This window comes from Manis javanica, chromosome 9, assembly GCF_040802235.1.
Source record: "Manis javanica isolate MJ-LG chromosome 9, MJ_LKY, whole genome shotgun sequence".
In the NCBI taxonomy this organism is placed as follows: Eukaryota; Metazoa; Chordata; class Mammalia; order Pholidota; family Manidae; genus Manis; species Manis javanica.
The window spans coordinates 87,999,234-88,023,118 of NC_133164.1; the positions used below are offsets into that span (position 1 = coordinate 87,999,234).

Below are 23,885 nucleotides of genomic sequence, written 5' to 3' on the forward strand. Positions count from 1 at the left end.
GTGTTTGAGTTCTGTATTGTACTTTGCCTAATTGTTTTTAGATGGAGTCACTGTGATAAAAAAAATTAATTTGAACTCGTGGTTCCATTTCAGAAGGTTTGCTGTCCCATCCAGTTCTTCCTGTATTACCAGCAACTCTTACCCTGTGAGAACAGTGTTTCAGCAGCTAGAGGAGAGGAGAGTGGTCAGCAGTGTCCTGTATTAGTGAATTCTCCAGAAAGAGTTAGTTTTAGTGTTGTTCACTGTTGCCAGATCTTAACTATGTAAACTTTGTTCTTGTTCAGGGTAATGCAAACTTGGATATCCAGAACGTGAACCAACAAACTGCCCTACACCTTGCTGTTGAAAGACAGCACACCCAGATTGTGAGGGTAAAGTGTTTATAACGTGAATCTTGGCTTACAATGTGTTTTAACCAGAAGGATTTCTAGAACATTTTGAAAATTTAACAGTGATACATTGTTAGATTTCTCCAAACGCATAGCTAGATGTAAAAAATTATGATTTTAGGGTATTTTACATCAGGTGGGTGAAAAGTTTTAACTTATAATAGGGAAAATCTTAGAATTCTACTATTCAGTGTCTTTATAATTTTGCTGACAGATTTGTGAATTCCCAAAATATTAAATCATAGAATTTCAAAGTATCATTAGTTTTTAAAAAGTACATTCTCCTCTTAATTTGTGTTGTTGAGAGTAAACTTTGTATGTTTGCCACACAGATTCAAAAAGTATGAAATAACATTTTTATTTTATATGCTTTTGAAGTAGTGTATTTTTTTTTTTACTACTCTGGTAATTAGTAAATCCAGAAAAAAATATTTGAAAGATGATCTGTTTAAAATTTTTTTGTAGAGCGATGATTCTTAGAGTTGGGAGGCTGACCCTGCAGTGTCAGCGTCATCTGGGACTTTAGTAGGAAAGTAGATTCTTGGGCCCCACCCTCAGACCAACCAACTCAGAACCTCCAGGGTGGGAGTGGCCATCTGTGATTTAACAAGCTCTTTATGTAATTCTGATGGATGTTCACATTTGCGAAACACTGCACCAGAGTGACACTTTATCTAATGTTTTTGGAACAAAGTAAAAATTGGTAATTGGCCATGACAGATAAAACCATGTGCCTGATTGAGATTGGTTTCTTTATATGGTGTTTTTCTAAGATTCTAATAGCATTTGTAAAAATATTAGGAAAATTATTAAGGCACCATAAGCAAAGTCTTAAAGTTATATTTAATCCTTACAATGTCTATTGAAATATATCCTTATGCATTTTATGTAAGAGGTTGTAGTTCAGTAAACACTTCACATTTATGATTTGAACTTGCTCATGCTAAAAGTTCTTTATCTGTGATACTTGCGCTTTTCCTATGACCATTTTGGAGAAAATCGACCAAAGAAAATGGAATAAATAATTTTTGCTTGTTTGAGTAATAGAAGAATTTGAACATTATGATTTGGTCCTATTGGAAGTATTTAAAATATCCCAACTTACATATCTGAAATTAAAAGGAGGAAAAAAAAGTCCCAAATTTCTTCCAGTTACATTATCTTAGAGTAGGTGAGTTAAGCAGTATATTGGTTGTCATTTCTTTCTGTTTTCTCTAATTTGATATTTGAGTAACCAGAGCTCATTGCTTTTTGTAAGGAAGGGTTATAGAGTAATAGCAAGAAAATCATAAAAATAATTAGCTTTAATGCAGCTGGCAACTTCTTCAGGTAGGTCTAGGGCTCTCTCACTGTTTAGATAGGCTGTGATTTCTCATGGGTGGGGATACCTTAGCAAAATAAGATGTCTTTCTCTTCTAGCTTTTGGTCCGTGCAGGTGCTAAATTAGATATTCAGGATAAGGATGGGGATACTCCTTTGCATGAAGCTTTGAGGCATCATACCTTGTCTCAGCTACGTCAGCTCCAAGATATGCAAGATGTGGGGAAGGTCGATGCTGCCTGGGAGCCATCCAAAAACACAGTGAGTAAAGATAATTGTAATTCACTACAAGTGGAAGCATCTTTTAATGCAAGATCTTATATTTATGGCTAATTTAATCTGCATCTGCTATAATATTTTATCAGAGCTACGTATGTAGAAATTTAGTTCATGAAATAAATACTAGTCAATACTAACTACATCAATTCACATTCTTTTTTTTAAACTATTTTTTGTACTACTTTGGTTTTTTTTTTATTAAGGTATCATTGATACACACTCAAAGTTTCACAAGAAAAACAGTGTAGTTATTACATTCACTCTTATTATCAAGTCCCTCCCCATACCCCATTGCAGTCACTGTCCATCAGTGTAGTAAGGTGCCAGAGTCCCTGTTTGCCTTCTCTGAGCTACACTTTTTTCCCCATGACCCCCAACACACCATGTGCACCAATAATGATACCCCACAATCCCCTTCTCCATCCCTCCCCACCAGCCCTCTGCCACCCCTCCCCTTTGGTAACCACTAGTCCCTTCTTGGGAGTTGTGAGTCTGCTGATATTTTGTTCCTTCAGTTTTGCTTTGTTGTTATACTCCACAAACGAGGGAAATTATTTGGTATTTGCCTTTCTCTGCCTGACTTATTTCACTATATTGCTTCACATTCTTACCAAAGTTGTTTGGTTCTTTTTTTAACTTCAGCCATTCAGATAGATATGTAGTTGTAGCTCGTTATGATTTTAATTTGCATTTCCCTAATGACTACTGACATTGGACGTCTTTTCATTCATTTGTTCATATATTTGATGAAGTATTTGTTCAAACCTTTTGTTCATTGTTCTGTTGAGCTCTTTTTTTTACTGTTGAGTGTTGAAAGTTCTTTACATAATCTGAATACAATTCTTTACCAGATATGTGATATGCATCTATATCCTCCCAGTCTGTGGCTTGTCTTTTCTTTCATTTAAGTGTTTTTGGGAGAGCAGAAGTTTGTCATTTTGATGTATCTAATTTACCAGTTTTTCTTTCATTATTTGTACTTTTTGTGTTCTGAGAAATCTTTGCCAAACCCAAGGTCATAAAGGTTCTCTATTTTATACTATAAGTTCATAAACTTTTAGCTGTTACCTTTAGGTCTGTGATTCATTTTGAGTGAATTTGTATATATAGTATAGAATTCATTATTTTTACGTATGGATAGCCAGTTGTCCCAGAACCATTGGTTGAAAAGACTTTCTTCTTCTACTGCATTGCTTGTGCCTTTGTCCAAAATTAGTTAACCATGTATGTGAAGTCTTCCTGGGTCTGTGGCTCTAGCTTTGTGATGTCAGTCCTACTGTCCTCATTCCCGTAGCTTATATTATGATAAATATTCAAGTCAGTCTATGTCCTTTAACTTTCATTGTCTTTTTCAAGGTTGTTTGTTTTAAGTCCTTTGCCTTCCTATATGAATTTTAAAATAATTTTTAAGAATATAAAGGGGTTCTTGCTGCCTTTGTGGACAATTCTTTACTTCATTTTTCTCATTTTAAAATGAAGGGGAGTAATTACTCATAAGGTGGTTGTAAATATTAAATGAATTAATTAGTGGAAAGTTCTTAATAGTACTTGGTCCACTGTAGACACTTCATTAATGTTAATGATTATTGGACTATTTTCAGAAAAGATGTTTAAATTAGCTGAATCTGATTTCTCTTATTCCCCATTTGTTGGTTCACTTCTTAGGTATTGATTCTTTTCTCCATTGTCTCTCCCTTCATTGTTTCAAACTGGTTGCTAGCAGCTGCAGAGTCAAATTGAGTAGAATAGCAAGTACTGTGTCCTTAATATCTCAATCAGAAGTCCTCTTATTGAGTTTTATTGGCCTTAATTGATCTGATTTGGGTTATCTCATTCCTGAACCAGTCTCATAGATACGGTGTATATCTGACTGGTTTGGTCCTCCTTCTGTCCACCTCTAAAACTGGAGAGTAGGTCAGTCATCAAACTATATGGCTGAGAAATTGGAGTGTGTGTGTGAAGGGGAATGGATATTAGGACTGCAACTCATGAATGTCCACCATATCTATATAGGCTATAAGTTCTTCCCAGACATGTATTTTTATTTATAGTACATACACACATGCACACACACACAGTTTTGTGGTGAGAATTGATAACAGATTCCTAAAGGGAAAATAATGACTTTTTTCATTTGATTTCAGTTAATAATGGGACTTGGTACCCAGGGTGCAGAGAAGAAAAGTGCAGCATCTATTGCCTGTTTCTTGGCTGCCAATGGCGCTGACCTTAGCATTCGAAATAAGAAGAGTCAGTCGCCTCTTGATCTCTGTCCTGATCCAAGTCTCTGCAAAGCACTGGCAAAATGTCATAAAGAAAAAGTCAGGTTTGTATTTTTAATATTCATAATATTCTGTACATAAAGTATCCTGTGGTTTCATAATGGAGGACTTGATTACTTGAAAATGTCTTTGTGTTGAGCCTTAAAATTTTTCCCACAGACATCATGTCTGTTACTTTGTGCTGCAGTCTCTACAAATGTCCCTAAACTAGTCACACTTCAAGTACTCCTGTATATTACAAGAATTTATCTAAAGAAAAAATTTTACTAGTGAAGTTGCTATGATTAATGTTAGATGTATTTAAAATTTTAATAGACTCTTCCTAAGAGGCAATTGACATGCTCACCAACAGAGTATATCTCACTCAAACTCTAATAATCCAGCAACCTGCACAGTGCCTGACAGCACTCTGTAAGTATCAATGAAGGACTGAACGAATGAGCACATGAATGAACCTATTCCTGATGGAGTTTTCCCTAAGAATGATCATTTGTAAATGATTTTAATTATTATTTATGGTATAACTGATTTTCCTGTTATGATATTATATATAACAAATAGTTTTACTTCATTACTTCTTCATCCAAATGGTGCTGTATAACTGTTATTGCCCCTTTTACCTGGTTCTTATTGAACATTTCAGTAGTTTTCCCTTGATCTTTGTGCTCTCTTGGCTGTCTTATAATTTGTGTGTAGTGATGAAATGACATCTCTCTGGAATCTGTGCATAGAGCTGTGTTATACAGAAGTTAGTATAGTGAGATACACATTTCTTTAAGTGTATCCTAAAGGAACAAGAAATTTTATTACAAAAAGTGCATCTAAAAAAATGTAGGTACAAGGCACTGTAACTACAGTAGTGGCTTTAACCGTGGGGTCTAAGACAAAACCACTTTGTGTATGTGTGTGTGGACAGGTTCATGAGTTTCTGAAGATTGTGGTAGAAATGGTGTCCCATTCCTATAGCTGTAATTGGTCATGTATATTTGTATTTCTGTGTCTTTTGTCCATATATTGGTAGATGTGTTCTGTCTTTCTATAATATAATTTTATGCTGCTTAAGGATTCATTGAAAGAAATACCAAGGCAGCAGCTGCAGTGACATATTTCCCTCAGTGCCTATCAGTTGTGGACTCTGGTGGTGTTTACTCTGTCTGTAGTTGGGACAACTAACATGGGCTCTAGTTACGATTTTTGTTTTACTCCAGTGCCTTCCTTTGCTGGTTCTATATAGATAAAGCAAATTCTGGATGAAACTATGTTTATGTTAAAATTTTTTTAACTAGTATTTTGGATTTCTTTGTTAGCAAAAGTTTCACCCTTTTCCATTGGGTGATGATTTGTTCAGTTTGGAATTTGAACAGTATTAGAAGTGTATAAAGATGCAGAGGTTTTTATAAATAGAACAGTATATAGTATTTCATATACAGATGTGAAAGCTTAGTTTTTTAATATGGCTAAAGCTGTTTTTACATATATTCATGGTGCTCTCAATGTTTTTGAAACATTTAAATTAATGAATTTGAAATAGAAATATTCACGTGGGCTTGATTAGATGTGTTTTCTTTTATTAGTGGTCAAGTGGGTTCTCGAAGTCCTTCTATGATTAATAATGATTCTGAAACCTTAGAAGAGTGCATGGTGTGTTCAGATATGAAGAGAGATACTCTTTTTGGCCCATGTGGACATATTGCTACCTGTTCTTTATGTTCTCCACGAGTCAAGAAATGCCTCATCTGTAAAGAACAAGTTCAATCCAGGACAAAGGTAATATATTTTTAATAACAGCATTTTGCCATTTTATAAAGTTCATTGAGACTCTAATTAATTATAAATTGGATTATGTGTTGCCATTTAGTCTCCTTCTGGTCTCCCAAAGAATGATTTCAATTTAGGAATGTATAATTATATCTTTATCAGGAGATCAGCTATGAGTTTCCATTTTTACACATAAACTATAATAGTTAAAAATAATCTATTTTGTTTTCAAAGCCCCTTATAACTCAAGTGTCCACATCATATTGTACTTATTTGTGTATTGTGCCTTTTTTGGTTGCATGGACTGTCAGTACTGTATTCATCTTTTAAAAGACCAGTTGATTTTTTTCTGTAGAATGTCATGTGTTATGGATTTATTTGATTATTTAATCATGGTGGTGGTTAATTTGTCTCTGAATCCTCATGTTTCTTTTTTTTTTTTCTCCTATTTTTTATTAAGGCATTATTGATATACACTCTTAGGAAGGTTTCACATGAAAAAACAATGTGGTTACTACATTTACCCATATTATCAAGTCCCCACCCATACCCCAATCCAGTCACTGTCCATCAGTGCAGCAAGATGCCAGAGATGCACTATGTCCCTTCTTGGAGTCCCTAACCACTAGTCCCTTCTTGGAGTTTCTGAGTCTGCTGCTATTTTGTTCCTTCTGTTTTGCTTCATTGTTATACTCTACAAATGAGGGAAATGATTTGGCACTTGTCTTTCTCCTTCTGGCTTATTTCACTGAGCATAATGTCCTCCAGCTCCAACCATGTTGTTGCAAATGGTAGGATTTGTTTTTTTCTTATGGCTGAGTAGTATTCCATTGTGTATATGTACCACATCTTCTTTATCCATTCATGTACTGATGGACACTTAGGTTGCTTCCATTTCTTGGCTATTGTAAATAGTGCTGCAATAAACATAGGGGTGCATATGTCTTTTTCAAACTGGGCTGCTGCATTCTTAGGGTAAATTCGTATGAGTGGAATTCCTGAGTCGAATGATATTTCTATTTTTAGTTTTTTGAGGAAACTCCATATTGCTTTCCACAATGGTTGAACTAGCTTACATTCCCACCAGCAGTGTAGGAGGGTTGCCCTTTCTCCGCATCCTTGCCAGCATTTGTTCTTAGTCTTTTCGATGCTGGCCATCCTTACTGGTGTGAGGTGATACCTCATTGTGGTTTTAATTTGCATTTCCCTGATGGTTAGTGATATGGAGCATCTTTTCATGTGTCCGTTGGCCATCTGAATTTCTTCTTTGGAGAACTGTCTCTTCATATCCTCTGCCCATTTTTTAATTGGGTTATTTGGTTTTTTGGGTGTTGAGGCATGTAAGTTCTTTATATATTGTGGATGTTAACCCCTTGTCAGATATGTCATTTACAAATATATTCTCTCATACTATAGGATGCCTTTTTGTTCTGTCGATGGTGTCCTTTGCAGTACAGAAACTTTTTAGTTTGATGTAGTCCCATGAGTTCATTTTTGCTTTTGTTTCCCTTGCTCGAGGAAATGCATTTAGAAAGAAGTTGCTCATGCTTATATTCAGGAGATTTTTGCCTATGTTGTCTTCTAAGAGTTTTATGGTTTCATGACTTACATTCAAGTCTTTGATCCATTTAGAGTTTACTTTTGTGTATGGGGTTAAACAATAATCCAGTTTCATTCTCTTGCATGTAGCTGTCCAGTTTTGCCAACACCAACTGTTGAAGAGGCTGTCATTTCCCCATTGTATGTCCATGGCTCCTTTATCATATATTAATTGACCATATATGGTTGGGTTTGTATCAGAGCTCTCTAGTCTGTTCCATTGGTCTACGGGTCTGTTCTTGTGCCAGTACCAGATTGTCTTAATTACTGTGGCTTTGTAGTAGAGCTTGAAGTTGGGGAGCGTAATGCCCCCAGCTTTATTCTTCCTTTTCAGAATTGCTTTGGCTATTCAAGATCTTTTGTGGTTCCATATGAATTTTAGAATGATTTTCTCTAGTTCATTGAAGAATGTTGTTGGTATTTTGATAGGAATTGCATTGAATCGTGTTTGTTACAAACTGGAAGTTAGACCTAATGGCTCGATAAAGATGACCTTAAACATTTTGGCAAGAAAACCTCACAGATGATGCTACTCTTTTGTATTATGTCCCACCAGGAGGCAAATAAAGTCTGATCATCCTGTAGTCAGCAATGACCAAATTCTGTATCCACGCTGAGCTTTTTATCTCATCTCTTTTTGCTTTTTGAGAAGTATTTTTTCTGGGTTTCATTCTTTCCCCATGTAACCCAATGCTTTATCATAACAGTACCATCTCACTCTTTTGTTTTACTGAAATAGTTATTTTTCTTTTTAGTTTCTGTGTCTGTCAGTGTGGTAAGTGTGTATAGTGAGATTTAAGTCTCTTTCAAAATGATTTCCCTGAAAGTGAGCAATTTAAACCAAAAGATATTGTTGGTTTTCTTTGGTTTCATGTGTGAAGTTTGTATTTTTTCCATTCCCTTCTTTGTATTCTCTTTGTTTTTCTCTGGATGTTACATAAGCTATTCATTAATCTTCATTAATTAGGGAGGAGCTGCATCAATTCTCACAGTGAATTAGCTGGATGGCAGTGACTTAAGATGATACCAGTGCTTCTTACGTTTTCATGGGGCACCTTCTAAGGCTGGATGTTTTCTTCAGATCCAAATGAATATATCTTTGTTAAAAATTTTAAGCCCTTGTTCTTTATTCTGTCTTATGATACACAGACAAAATTAAGAACAATGTCAACAAAGGGAAGATGAATGAAACAGGTAGGCAGAGAGGAAGGAATATGCTGTCCTTCTCTCTTAGACCCTTGTGAATTCCAAGAATTACTAGGCTTTCAGTTTGTTTTCAAATTACGACATTTTTAAACCTGAAGAAAAGTACAAAAACCAACATGCCCACCAAACAGATTTGCCAGGTTGGTTGCAAAACTTTTCAGTATAAAGAAATAGTGACCCCAAGTGGTTAAAGAATAATGAACATACTCACTGAAGATAAATTCAGAAACTAGTATTTGGAGGGAGGGTGAATAAATAAGCCTGGTCCCTTTAGTAATTAAAGAAATATAAATAAAAATTATGAGTTACCAGTAGCCATTCCTGCATTCCTGTCAGATTAGCAAAATTAAAATTTTAAGAATACTAGCCAGAAAAATGGGAAATGGGTGCCCTTTTTAACACTGCTAGACACTAAACCACATACATAGCTTCACAACTCTGTATCTTTATAGTAAATGTGCTTTGATTTAGTAATTCCACTCTCTAGAAAATAACCTGTGGAAAATATCTGGAAGGGGGAAAAGGATAAGGTTACAAAGGTTTTTTAAAAATAATAGGCGATTGGTTAGTAAGTGATTGTTAGATCAGTTTGCTAGGTTATTTTAAACTCTTATAAATAATTCAGGTAACATTTAATACATACTTGCATTGGAAATATTTTTAAACCCAGCATATCATTATATAGAGAAGAGAGTTACCATGTATTGGGCACTGGTTTTGTATTGGACATTGAACTAGACACACTACACATAATATCTGATTTACTCTACCATCCTGTGAAGAAGGATTGCTCTTTATTGTTCAGATTAAAAAAAAAAATCTGTGGCTCAACAATGTTAGGTAATTTGTTATTATTGGAGCTAGAATTTGAATCCAGGAGCAGGTGTCTTACTGCTTCCTACTGTAATTACAACTATGGAAATTCTCCATACACAGCAAGGTATGAGTTGGGAAAGTCCACAGAGAGTACCTGCAATATTTGGTTGTTAAGGTGAAGTGACAGGTAGGTGGTGATCATCATTTTGAGGACAGTAATATTTAATGACACAAGATATGGGTAAATGTGTGCCAGAGGGAGAAGAATAGGTGAAAGAGGGATATGAAGTGATGGAGGAGAGATAAAGGAAGCTGAAGCCAAGGGTAAGAAATAGTATGCATCCAGGACTCAGAATAAGTGGAGATGAAAAGGAGGTAAAATTATGGGGAATTTTGAGTAGGTTGTAGAAAACTTGTGGATTTAGAGATCAGGGAGAGAGAACAGTCCAAAGTCTTGGGCTCCAGCCAGCGTGGGGGAATTGACCAAGTCCTGGAAAGGATGCATTGGGTAGAGTTCCTTAGGTATAGATATAAAACTCTCCCTTGGGGTTTGGCAGTCTGGCTAATCTGCCTAGATTTTTATTACTATTAGAAGTCTATCTTATCTCAGTCATTTATTTGTATTATCTTTTATTTGTGCCTTTTACTTTTTCCTCAAGTAGTTTTTGAAATAAAGAAAATTGAAGTTTCTTCTAGTTTCCCTGACCTCAAAGGAAATGGAGTTTTCCCCTATAAATATATAGACTATATTACATATATTCTTTAGGACAGGCAGAGAGAGTAGTAGAAGTAGAACCTGTTAAGCCAGAGTGTTTAAAGTATGAAAACAAGTGACCCAAAGAGCAGAGGACAGAGAAGAGTGTGTTAAATTTCTCTGTGCTTAGTGCATTTCCTTATAGAGAAAATAGATTTGGCTACAAAAAGAACTGTCACGTTACTGAGTTTATCTGTAGATGTTCACACTTGCGCTGTACCTCTGTTTTGCAGATTGAAGAATGTGTGGTGTGCTCTGACAAGAAAGCAGCTGTTCTTTTTCAACCTTGTGGACACATGTGTGCTTGTGAAAGTAAGTAACCTACACAAAACTTCCTCAGTATTGTTATAAAAATAGAAAGGGAAACAAATCATACCTTAGAAAAAATTTTTTTGGTAACTCACAAAGAAGTTGGTGGGTCACTGTTACCCTCCATTCTTCCTCTGTATTGGAATGTTGCCTGTTTCCCTTCTTGCTCCTGGGCATTAAAGAAGGCTGAATATGCAGTGTTCTAGCTGCTCAGTCTTGATTTCATTTATATTAGCACAAAATGATCTCTTCTGACACACAATAGAAATTTTTTTCCAAAAATAAATATTGAAACATTTAGTCTGGCCTTTATCACATATAAAATTAGCACATCTTCATTTGTATTAACCTTAATATTGCCTCTCCACATACTTTCCCAATTATTGAACCACACACAGCAACCATTGGGGCTCTCATGTCTGGCCTTCTTAACCTTAGTCTTTATGTCAAAAAGACTTGTGGAAATCTTTGTGTGGAAATACTAAGATTTAAGAGATGTTTTAATCTATCTATAAGGCATATTCTCTTGAAGGCCTTTGCTTTTTTATAGTCCCCTTGGTCAAGTTCATACACTGTTTAGCATTGTCCTCTTCCCTTTCCTCAACACTTTCCAGCTGCTCAACTCTTCCATTGGCAGTGCAGCAGCCATAGACTGTATGGAAATGGGAGGGACGACTGTTGCCTGAAAACTTGTTTATGCCAGCAGCTGCCTGCTTGGGTTTGACCTCCAGGCTGTGATTTGCTGACCCCTGTCATAGACAAAAGTGATACCTATGGAGACTAGAAAGCTGGTTATAATTAGTAGTTGATAACACAGATTCTACAGCTTTACTGTGGTATTTTCCCCAGGAGCTTCCTAAAGTTTTTACATTGTCTTTACTTTAAAATGTAATAAGAGCAAATGCTAACTTTTATTGAGCTCTTAACTTGTACCAGACATTTTAATCTCTCTGAGTATTTCCTCATTTATCTTCACAACAGTGCTAAGAAGTAGATTGTTTTCTCCATTTTACAGACATGTTGTTAAACATTTATTTGGTAGTGAAAATGGAGTGGAGGTGGAAAATATCACTGCCTTAAGGAGTATACAGTAAGGTAGTTTGGCCCCGAGCCCACATTACAGTAATGTGAAGCAAGAGTTAGGGAGACCTTGACAGTAGGAAGTACCTTGACAGGTGGAGGGAAGGAGAGAGAGATGAGCTCCCTTTTGGAGGGACTGAAGAAACAGTATAGAAATACATAGAAAGAGTAAAACAACGTAATTTAACAATTGTAAAGAAATGATTGTGGTTACATATTATAAATGAAGCAATTAAATTAATCCTTTCATTTTAAAAAATAGGCTGCCCTCAGCTTGAAGACAGATCCCAGACCACATTTCCACTTGCATTAGCTCCCCTAGTGCATCTCCCATAGGCCAGCACCGGCACATCTCTTTGTGGGCCTTGGCGTAAGATCAGCCTTGATGAAGCCCTGTCCAGCAGTGGAAGCCCCATTAAGGAGTGTGTGCCTCGCTGTGCCTGTGTCAGTGGTTTTGGGCTTTGTTAAAGTGTAGTATCTTGTCATCAGTTATCCCTGGGCATCGTGTCACAGTTTTTGTTGTTAATTTTTGAAATGACAAAGACACTTTGTACTTAAGCTAAGATATGGTTTGTACTTTCATAATAAATGCTAGTGGGAAAGAATATATGGAAGTCCTGGTTTTTTTTTTTAATGTTATAATTAATTAACTTCACATGAAGTGTTAACAATCCACAGTCTATCATTGCGCCTAGGTAGTTCTTGGAATGGAAGAGCATTCTTCTGATATATATGGGTATTACATAGTCCTTTATGATACATTTCTGCTGTAGTTTAAAAAGTGTCCACTAAGCAATTTCCTTCTTAGATTGCATCAGTTTGATAGAGAAGGGAGAGAAGTTGTTCAATATACTTTAGGAATTGTAGAGAGAAGCTATTTACAATAGAATATTTTTAGAAAATTAATCATGTGAGCAACCTTATAATTCTAGTATTAGTTAAAACTTATGAAGGGTGTCTCCCTCCTTTATTCTTAAGCCTTAGGATCTTGAAATATTTATTATATTACTTATACAGCAACTCCATTTCACAATTTATTTCAGTGTATTAGAAAATGTCATTTTCATAATGATGGGCTATCTATTCTAGGGCTAACCAGTGGACAGTATATATTCTTAGGTTGATAATATTTTAAGAAGGTAAAATTGTATATTGACTGATTAATGTTTACCTCAGTGTTAAATTTAAGTTCTTTAAAAATGGGTAGAGAAATGCAGCCCTTCCCTCCTAATTCACATTCTCTTTCTGTTGCAATTTGCAGACTGTGCCAGCCTCATGAAAAAGTGTGTGCAGTGCCGGGCAGTAGTTGAACGAAGAGTGCCTTTCATTATGTGTTGTGGAGGGAAAAGTTCAGAAGATGCTACTGATGATATCTGTAAGTGGGTTTTCTTAAGCCTTTGTTTACTTCCCTGTGCTGTGGGACTTGCATGAACATCTCTTCTCAAGTGCAGTGTACACTGCTGTCTTGTAAAATGTGTATGACCTGAGTCTGCAGAGGAACAAGTAAGGCTTTGCTCTTTTTATATTACAAGAAAGCTGAAATTATATTTTTCTAGCTTGTGGTATGATTATAGAACTTTAAACGTTAATCATTAAAGCCCCTGTGTATGTTTTAAAGAATATTATTGTATTCTTGCTTGAAGAAAATATTCTATTTTTAAGATGAAATTTAGTGTATCCTGGGGGAACATCATATTACAAATTACTTTTTTCTCTTTACACAAGTTTTAAATGCCTCATTCCTTTATGTAGTGGATTTACCCACTGCATTTAAGTATTCTGTATAACAGTAATTGTTTGTGAAACTGCAGATAAACCCAACTGTAACCCAGTGGACAAGTGGAAAGGTGAAGAGTACCTTGTTTGCCTTCGGCCTTTTCAGTATTTGTACAGCTGTCAGTAGTACTTCTATGTAAGGATGTTTTCTGTCTTTGTGCTGGGTATAAGCTGGATGTTAGCTTTGATTTCCTTGTTCTGTGCACAGATGAAGAACTTTAGTGTAGCCACTTCTGCCCATGGCTTTTTGACTTTACCATCAATAAAACAGAATAAAGATCCCAGCACAGTTTAACTAAACTAAAAGACCAAGAATCTAGAGTGTAGGAAAAGTGAAATGAAAAATTTCCCTCCATTTAGCAGGCCTACTGATAACGGCCTTTCTTTTGTGGGCTTCTCATCTCAGATCAGTAACAACAAGCAGAATTTGGCATAAAGGAAGAAGGCTAGGTTTTGGGTGTTCTCATAAATAGCATCTAAGTGACTCTAAGATAATTATTGCTGCCGGAATGAGTGCAGTGCTTTGCTGCCTACCTCGTGGTTTTGCACAGTACAGGAATAGAGAAAACAGGCATTCGATGTATTCGTGAACTTGCCAAAGGAGCACATAGAGCCTTGGAAAACCGAAGTCTGTATGTAAACTGTTGACTAGCTGAGCTAAATATAATTAGAAATTAATGTGCAAAGCTATTTCTTCTTGAGGATTGGTTATACATGAAGGAGTATAACTGAATGTCACTACTGTATCTGTTATCCATATGTGAAAATCAGTTTTAAAGAGGATTTGAATAATAATAGTCTTGTGTTTTTAATGAACAAAATAATTTAGAAATAAAAAAATATTGTGTCAAAACATTACAATTTTGTGTTTATATTATAGCAAGTGGCAATATTCCAGTGTTACAAAAGGACAAGGATAATACCAATGTCAACGCTGATGTGCAAAAGTTGCAGCAACAATTACAAGACATTAAAGAGCAGGTAATAATTATTTCTTTATGGCAAACAGTGATTCTAAGACTGGCACTTAATATTTTTCTATAAAACTACTCTTGTTTTCTGTAGTAAACATAGTTTATATTAGGATTTCAATTGTGGTATTTTAATATTTGCCAGAGGAATTATGATTAGATTTAATCAGGCACTTGCCAAAGCAGGAAAAAAACAAAAGAACAGTAAACATGAATAAATGCTCAACTACATCAGTAATCACGAAATGAAAATTAAAACCACTGTTAGGTGCCTTTTCCCCACCTACAAGAGTGAGAGGAAAACTCAGTGTTAAAAATTGTCAGTATTAAGTGTTTGGCAAAATATGTAGCAGCCATAACTCATATACTGATGATGGGAATATCAATTAGTAAAAACACTTAGGAAAGGTTTGCCAGTATCTAATAAAACTAAACGATATTGTTTGGGGATGAAAACTTGGTGGGGAAAAAAAATCATACAGTGTTTAAAACGAAGGTTAGAGGTTGTCTTGACTGGGAGGGGGCATGAGGGAAATTCTATAGTACTGACAGTCCATTTCTTGATATAAGTTCCGACTACCTGCATTTGATCAGTTGGTGAACTTCTATTAAACTGTACACTTACTGTCTGTGCACATTTCTATGCAGATGTGATACTTCAGTAGAAAGAAGAAGTAAATAAGTATCACATATTTTATAAATATACAAGATATATATTTACACATACATACACGCCATAAAGAAAAGCAAGGGAAAGAGAAATGCAAAATTTGGAATAATGGTTACCAGTGAATGGCAGATGGAAAGGACTGGGGAGGTTGTAAGCTCCCAGAGAAAGAGTAGCATTCCATGCTTGAAACTGGGTGGTCGTTCTATCGTTCTTTATAGTGTATACATACTAACGTGAGTATGCTTCTTATATGTATTCAGTATTTACTAAAAGCCACAATAAAATAAGGCAAGAAGTTAGCTACAACTTGTGTAGGTGTTGTGTTAAGAACGTCTTTTTTGCCGTATATTTGACACAGCAATTAAATCAATGCAAAAGGATTGAGCAGCAACGGGTGTTACTCCTCTGGTCTGGCAGTCGCACCAGCAGAGTTGTCATTCCTGTATTTTCTTTCTGAATTTTAGGAAAGTAACTTAGTCAATATATAGTTGAAAACTAATGATAACTAATTCAGAGTTAAATATATCTACTTACTGGAAATTTAAACATCCAGTTTTTTCTTTCGAAATCTAGCACCTAGTAATACTTGTTATATAGTGAATAAGTAAAGATAAATACAGATTGACAAGTTCTTAATGTACGAACATTAAAATAGAACATCTGTATTAGCTCACTGTAGTAAAAAACATTAAAAAAATTGGAAGTGCTTCAGAATGTCATTTCCTTTCTCATGAAATACAAAAAGGTAAAACTAATTTTTGAATACATGTCTGCAAAAAGCATTTTATCTCATGTCTGCAAAAAGCATTTTATCTCCTAATTGTGAATTAACATAGTCCTTTCTACAGCTTTGTTTTCTAAAACTTCTTTGCAAGGGTGTGGTTAACCATGTAGACCACAATTTTTTCCCCCCACTAAATGAAATATTGTGATATATTAAGGTAAAATATGTTTTTATAAATAGAAAATGTAAAGTGTTTTTGTGAATGAGTATGTGATGTCCTAGAGTGTTTTCACAGAAATATACCTAACATGTTTCTAAATTCTTTGGAGTTTACGAGGTTACATTTATCAATACGTATAATATTAATATAGTATTAATATTAATACAAAGCTAATTGTTTTTAACTAAGAGGGTCTACATTGACAGTAACCCAGAACTGTGGGCCATGTGACCCAGTTCATGGTTTCATGACTTACATTCAGGTCTTTGATCCATTTCAAATTTACTTTTGTGTATGGGGTTAGACAATGATCCAGTTTCATTCTCTTACATGTAGCTGTCCAGTTTTGCCAACACCAGCTGTTGAAGAGGCTGTCATTTCCCCATTGTATATCCATGGCTCCTTTATTGTATATTAATTGACAATATATGTTTGGGTTAATATCTGGAGTCTCTATTCTGTTCCACTGGTCTGTGGCTCTCTTCTTGTGCCAGTACCAAATTGTCTTGATTACCATGGCTTTGTAGTAGAGCCTGCAGTTGGGGAGCGAGATCCCTCCCACTTGTCATGAGGAGGTTTTTGATCCCATTAAGTCTCCGTTTCCTCATTGTTGAGGTGGGAGTGGTAGTAGGACTGAGATTGTGTCGTATGTAGCAGAATGCCTGGCATATGTTCTTAAGTGGCATCTCTACCCTGCTCTCCCCACAGGCCTGCTACTTGTATTATTTTCATATTTTATACAATGCCTTTTATACTGTCCTGATGGTACAACCAATATTTCTGTTTTATAGGGATGACATTTTAACTATTTAAAAATTTAAAAAAAATGTTTAAAGCAACAAAAGATTATTTGACTAAAACAACAAAAGAAAATTAATGATGCCGTAGTTGTCACTTGGTACACTTTCAAAGTATAAAATGTGTCAGCATTTATTACTTTATTTGTTATCTCACATTGCAGACAATGTGCCCTGTGTGTTTGGATCGTCTGAAGAATATGATTTTCCTCTGTGGCCATGGGACGTGCCAGCTCTGTGGAGACCGAATGAGTGAATGTCCTATTTGTCGCAAGGCTATTGAACGAAGGATTCTTTTGTATTAACTAAGAACCTCAGTGTGTTTTATTAGCTGAAGTATTTGGTCATGAGATCTTAGTAAAGCTTATTAGAGATTCTAATGAATTAATTTTTAATACCATACTGTCTTTACTAGAATGTAATTGTAAATGTACTTGAACAAAAAGCTGTATAAGACAGTGTTTAAAGCTTTTTCCCCCTATCTTTTAGTTTGAAATGTCAACTCCATGTACTTCACAGGTATTTACTTTTGGTTCCTAAGGGAAAAATCCTTTAAGGATCTCTTATTATTTTTGTTTTTATTGCATTTTTGTCTTACAATTTATAAGTTCGTTAGATGTCAACTGATAAACTTTCTTGTGATCAGCTATCCTTCAGTTCATCGTGATTTTATGCAGTGAGTTGACAGAGGTACTCAGAAGAGTCATGCATCAAATGAAAGGGGCAAGTCGAATCATTATGTCACATACATTAAATGATAAAGTTACCGAATGAGTTCTACATAGTTAAGAGAATATTGAAGAGAAGATTCTATTTTTAAGATTAAACAAAGTTACCCAAATTATTGTTTCTGAATTCTTAGGGTAAATGGAAGCAAAGAATGAGATAATGACTTTGCATTAGCTTAACTACTATATTTAAACGAAACACTGTTTAATTTGAGTCAAGTTGCTAGTTTCAAAGTGAATGATAGCCATGAAAAGGAAAACTGAGCAGTCATACTGTTGCTTTTCTTATGTTAATTTACCAGCTGTTTTGTTCAGCCAGCCTTTAAAAAAAGTCTTTGAAAAGTGTACCTCAGTTTTCCTGTGGTTACTTACCCAGACTTGGTCTGGCTGGTGAAGTGGTTTTGCCCTGTTGGGCTTCTGGGGTTCCATTTAGCTTTTCTCATGTGCTGAATAGTACCCCGCTATCTGAGAGGAAGAATGTATTGTCCAAAGGCGGCAATCTTTTTTCTCCATTCCTAGCTATTTTGACAGTGTTTTTGATTCTACTTTCATCACAAGCCTTATTCCATTCTCTCTCAGAGAATAAGGCTCACTAAAGAAAATGTCCTCTCTTTATACCCAGATGAGGATATTGCCAACAATATCCAAGACATAATAGATAACCTAATAATAAATACTTACTTTTAGAAAGAGTGACTAGGACATTTATAGAAATATGTCTGATTACTGATAGATTTTTTTTTTGACTCAAACTTTGACTCTGGAGTATCAAATCATTTTCTCTCCTTTGAATGACTAATCTTTGCTATGTCTAGGATGAATATACATGTAAATAAGTGTTTTGAGGTTCATTGCTGCTAGAATGTAAGATTATCAGCTGTTTACAATAGTGTCTACTATATACTGTGTATAAGCTTACTCCTGAGCATACCTACCTTTTTTGTAGTCCCCCACCTCCCCTAGACTCTGGTTCTTACTTCAATTTTTCTGCTACAACTAAATATGAAAGTACTTTTGGCTGTTTAATGGCTGCTGCCTTTGTAAGTCTTGGTGAAAACAGTGGGGAGCTTTGCTGGCTGATTTTGTAGTCTTGGTAATTCTGTATCTGTGTTTAGCTGAATTAACTTACCACTTAGAACAGTAAAATTTTTATAAATTTGAAAATTGAAAATTTATATTGATTCTACTCAGTTATCTAATAAAGGGCCACTGAGGCTATTTTTTTAAAGCCATATTTTGGAGTTAAGAAGATAAGACATCTGGCATGATGTTCACGTAAAGAAACAAACTATTTTCTTTCAGACTTGAAAATAGTGGTAAGTCAGGATTTTTCCTTTTTTTCCATGCTATAGACTCCCCATGTCTTTCCCACTAGATCAGCTGGTCAGGAGGGATCACCTGGCTGACTCATGCATAGGTTGGCCAACTAGAGAATTGTAGGGTCTAGACCTCTGCTTTACTTACATGCTTTTTCATTTGTCTTCGGAGCTGCAGTGCTAAAACTTACATCCCTAAAAGGCAATTTCGTTTTCTAGAATAGTGTGTCTTCTCCATAGTAAAAATACAGTAACTTACTATAAAAGGCATAAAGTCACTTCACTATAATTATAGTGCTATATTCTTGTGGGTTTTCTGTATTTGTACCACTTTGGAATTTGTTTGATCGATGGAAAATGTTTCTCTATTCATGTGTTCAAGTACCTGAGAAATTATTTTAAATTAATTTTGGGTTTGTAAGAGAGAATGAGATTAAGAACTTAATTTTTAAGTGACTTTTCTCTGTGAAACTACCTCTTACATGTTTCTTAGCAGTACTTATCCAATTAGGTATGTTTCCTTCTCATTAACTCTCAATCTTGTGCCTCAGAAGAGCTTTTATTTTTCCTAGAATCATTTTAAAAAACAAAACTGACATGCATTCATTAAAAAATGTCTTTATTGGGCTTCAGGGGCTAGATACACAACATTGAAAAAAATGGTCAGCATCTTAGCACACACAATTTATCATGCAGCAGTTGTATATTTGAAGTTATCTGTAGTCTAAAGGAAGGGATCCAGAGGTACAGAAAACATTTCCTCCTGCTTTTGCGAAAGACTGTCATGAGCAATATTTGGATTCCCTCTCTGTGCTCCCTCCCTCCTACTACATTTTCTCCTGTATTCTTCTAACTAACATTGTTACCCAACACACATACACAAAACTTACTGAATGGTGCTATTCTAATTGTTTTTGTTGACATAATTTAATACTCTCACTGCTTATACTGTATACATATTTAATTTTGTTGGGAGCAAGAGCACTTTTCAAAAGATTTTGTATTAGTATAGAATATTAGACAAATGTTTTGTTCAGCTGGCTGAATTATTCTTGCTTAGGATATTTGTATTGTTACATTGCAAACTGACCAGTCAGCTACTGAGTTGATAATGTTGAACATAACTTTCTTAAATTTATATCTTTGATGGCTTTAGCCTGTAAGATCATTTTAACATATTGGAATGCATGTTGCTTAAGATTTGTTCAATTCAAATTTTAAAGCTTGCTGGGTTATTTTTAAATAGTAGAAATTATACTGTTTAGCTGTGTGTTGCCCAACTATTCTTTGTTTATTATGAATTTTAGACCCCTTTGAACTAGGAAATAGTTAGACTTCTGAATTGAATTAGTGATGGGGTAGCACAGGGAGGACAGTAGGGAGATACAGCAAGTAAAAAGAAAAGTCAGTGTTTGAGTGTAGAGAAAGGGATCATACAGATTTCATCAAAACAGTAAGTGGCAAGTATATTTAATTGAATAATAAAAAAGGTGTTCCAATCAATTTTTAGTGTAGTTTAATTGACCATTTTAGACTTTAATACAACTTGCTTAAAAAAAATCCCAAAGGAAAAGCACTTATCCTCTCAGGATGTTCAAAATATTTTATAGTAATAATTTGTGTAAAAATTGAGTTTTTTTAACAGAATGTTTTTGCATTTTTTTATTTTGGTAAAAACACACAATATGAAAGTTACTATCTTGACCATTTTAGAGTATACACAGTAGTGTTCAGTATATTCACATTGTTGTAAAACAGATCTCCAGCAATTTCTCATCTTGCAAAACTGAAACTCTGTATCCGTAAAACAACATTTCCCCCAGTGGAATAGAAATGTGATTAAATGTAAGTCAAGGAACACCTGAATTATATTAATAGTTTATTTGTTTGCAAGATCTGAAACCATGATGAACGTCAAGTTCCTGAAATTGGGGTGCCAGAATCTCTTCCCTCCCTCCAGGTCCTTATCAGTCGTAATTGAGTAGGGTTTAAATGTCTGTTAATTGAGAGGGTTTGTTATTTCATTTTGAGCCAGAGGGGAGAAACACATTTTAAACCTTCATTAGAATTTAGGTTAGCTTTGAAGTTGTACTAAATTGGGAAGGTAATAAATTTTCACAAATTATGTCTACCTAGTTGTTGAAAATGTCAATTGTCTAAGTCTACTTGTAAGAGCCTCAAAATATTTTTTTCTCTCAAAGGCCTAATTTTATTTGCTTAAATATTATGATAGGAATGCTTACTGACATTACTTGATAATCATATAATAGCCTTGGAATTTTAACATATAGACGTATATAATTATAGCAGTATTAATAATTATAGTTGTACTTCTTTAAAACATTAAATTTGAGGAAAAACTATTTAATGCTGTGTCTCACGTGTACCTTGCTTTGCTTCAGTGAGGGGGAAATCCTTTAGATTGAGCCTTAATTTGCTTATAAATGGTTAGTAGTGGGTGAAACTAGAGAATAAAAAAATATGAACTAGGTAGTAGATCTGAAGAATTAAAATTGTAAGTTCTTGCATTGGTATTTTCTACCTCCTTTTCTGTCAGAGTATTACTTTTCCAGCATTTATTGTTATTTGTAACGAAGGAGACAGGACTCTGGGATGCAAACTGAGAATTCTATTTTCATAAGGATTTAAGCAGTAGGTACAGGAAGAGTAACTTGCCACATCAATTTGGTGCCTAAATTCATTACTACAAGTTATTAGTGACATGTGCAAAATATATAAGATAGATAATATTGCTGAATATTTTACTTTTCCTGTACAGTCTACATGACTTTGTTTCATAAACATGACTTACTTCCTCCAAACAGCAAAATGGTCTAGTAATTTTCTATAAAATAAACAAAATAGGCCATTTTGTCTGAAATCTGTAATTCAGGAAGCTATTGAAAGTTCTGACTCAGGGCTTTTTAACAGTTGTTAATTATATTTTGGGAAATCCATCTACATAATTCTTCAGTGCCTTGAAGGAATTATTAACTTGGCAGCACTCATAAACCTTTATAGAAGGTGGTCTTTAGTAAACGTGTATAATCAGATACACGTTTATAAGTCCTGTTTCTTAGCTTGTTAGGAGGATACTGCATGTGTGCTAGGTATTGGGTAATTCTTTAAAGGACGTTTTCTAGATTTGCACCTGATACTTGTTTTTCAACTGATTATTTATGGCCATGGCACTGTTACCAGAAAAGTAATTCTATGTTAAGTCATTATGTAAAGTCGTGTACAGTAGCATCTGGGAAGAGGATATGGGGTCGTACAATTTAGCTATTTTAATATAAAAGGAGGATCTATTTGGTAAAAACATTATCTTCAAGTGAAAAAAAACTTCTGAGTAAGTGAAAGAAAATTTTTTTTAAAGGTAATCACTGTTTGCATAGCATTCATAAAGCTAGTCTTACTATTTGATTCATAAAAGTTGTTTTTCTGTTTAGTGTGCTTGTGTCATCTAAATACAGTATGTTCAGTGATAGAAAACAATTTGACTCATAGTATTTTGTTTTGTATTTTTTCCATTGTTTTTTAGCTTTCACTTGATTAAAGTCTTGTTTGTGAGTATAGTTTGTTTCTGTATGGCAAATGATTTTTGCTTATCAGCTCTTGTTAAAAAAAAAGGCCTAGCAAGAGCTAAGCTTTTAAAAATAAATGCAAACATTCAAAATCAATAAAACCTATGATGTAATATCATTATATAATGCTTTTCTTTGATCTTTTGAAACTATTCTTTATAAAAGTATACATGAGTTTTTACTTTTAAGGTATTTGAAAACAAATCCCAATATATTAAGTCTATTATTGGAAAGGAAATGATCATGTCTTTGAGAAACAAAGACATTATTAACATCTCAACTCAGTGTAATACAGGTGCCCACATCTAGAAGGCTGTCATTGCAATTGCTTACATTTAAGGTTTTATTGCTTACATCTTTCTAAAGGGCCAAAGAAGTTTTTCATATTTTAACACCTCTCACTCTTTGACGATTAAGATGTATTGTGAAAATAGTCTGAATAGTTTAAGTTTGACAGAAAAAAAGTCAACTGGTCAGGAAGACACACCTTTTTCTATAAAACATTTCTTCTTCACAATTCAAATGTAGATTGCATTTTCAAGAGACATTTTAAAGAAATGACTTACTTGGTATTTTTTAGGGCTTTGTGACTAAATCAGTAATTGAATGGTTTAGGAGTTGTTTTAGTTTTCAAGTTAATAGAAGCACTTATTTGTTATTGAAAGGTTGTCTAGTTCAAAAAAGTATGTGTATCTTGGATGTTTAAGAGAAAAACCATCCGAAACAAAATCTTTTAATTGTTTATTTGAAAGAACCATATGTATTCCAACTTTAAAATTGTGAATTTATTTTTTGATAACCTCTGTTTCTGGGTTTATTTCTTTTGCTGTATAATTAGATATTTCATGGCATTATTTTTTTACTAGATTTAAACTCTGTATAGGTTTTTAAAATAAAGACATTTAGAAAACCTGATATATATTTTTTATCATTGACAGTTATTCATCCTTCACAGAAGTTAACATTATTTGTTAGTGTTATAGTATAGCACTTTCCGAATTTACAGTTTTTAATGGTATGTTGCTGAGCAGTGATAGGAATTTATAGGATGAGTACATGCATTAAAGTAGAACAAAAAGCTATTTAAGATAAATTAATTGCTCAATAACGATTATTTGGCTAATAGTTTCCCACCTTTTATAACAAAACTAGTTGATTTTATTTTGTTAAGGACAAAAATAACTGTAAACTTATTATGAAAGGATAAGACCCAGAATAGGACCATTGATCACTGAGTCAATGACATGTCAATGTGGCTGTCGAACAGTGCGCCTTTTGCACTAATGCTCCAATCAGAAGTAATGCTC

The 23,885-nt window shown here is 34.5% G+C and overlaps 1 protein-coding gene across 1 annotated transcript in view; it reads left to right on the top strand.

The window, feature by feature from the left end:
• MIB1 (MIB E3 ubiquitin protein ligase 1) overlaps window positions 1-23,493 on the top strand; it is a 146,038-nt gene extending 122,545 nt beyond the window's left edge. Inside the window, exons 14-21 of the mRNA XM_017657469.3 lie at window positions 285-371; window positions 1,809-1,970; window positions 4,133-4,314; window positions 5,845-6,037; window positions 10,637-10,715; window positions 13,054-13,167; window positions 14,449-14,549; window positions 17,115-23,493. Coding sequence (XP_017512958.1) covers window positions 285-371; window positions 1,809-1,970; window positions 4,133-4,314; window positions 5,845-6,037; window positions 10,637-10,715; window positions 13,054-13,167; window positions 14,449-14,549; window positions 17,115-17,255 — 1,059 coding nt within the window. The 3' untranslated portion in view covers window positions 17,256-23,493. The remainder of the gene's footprint in view (window positions 1-284; window positions 372-1,808; window positions 1,971-4,132; window positions 4,315-5,844; window positions 6,038-10,636; window positions 10,716-13,053; window positions 13,168-14,448; window positions 14,550-17,114) is intronic.
• Window positions 23,494-23,885: the final 392 nt, after the last annotated feature.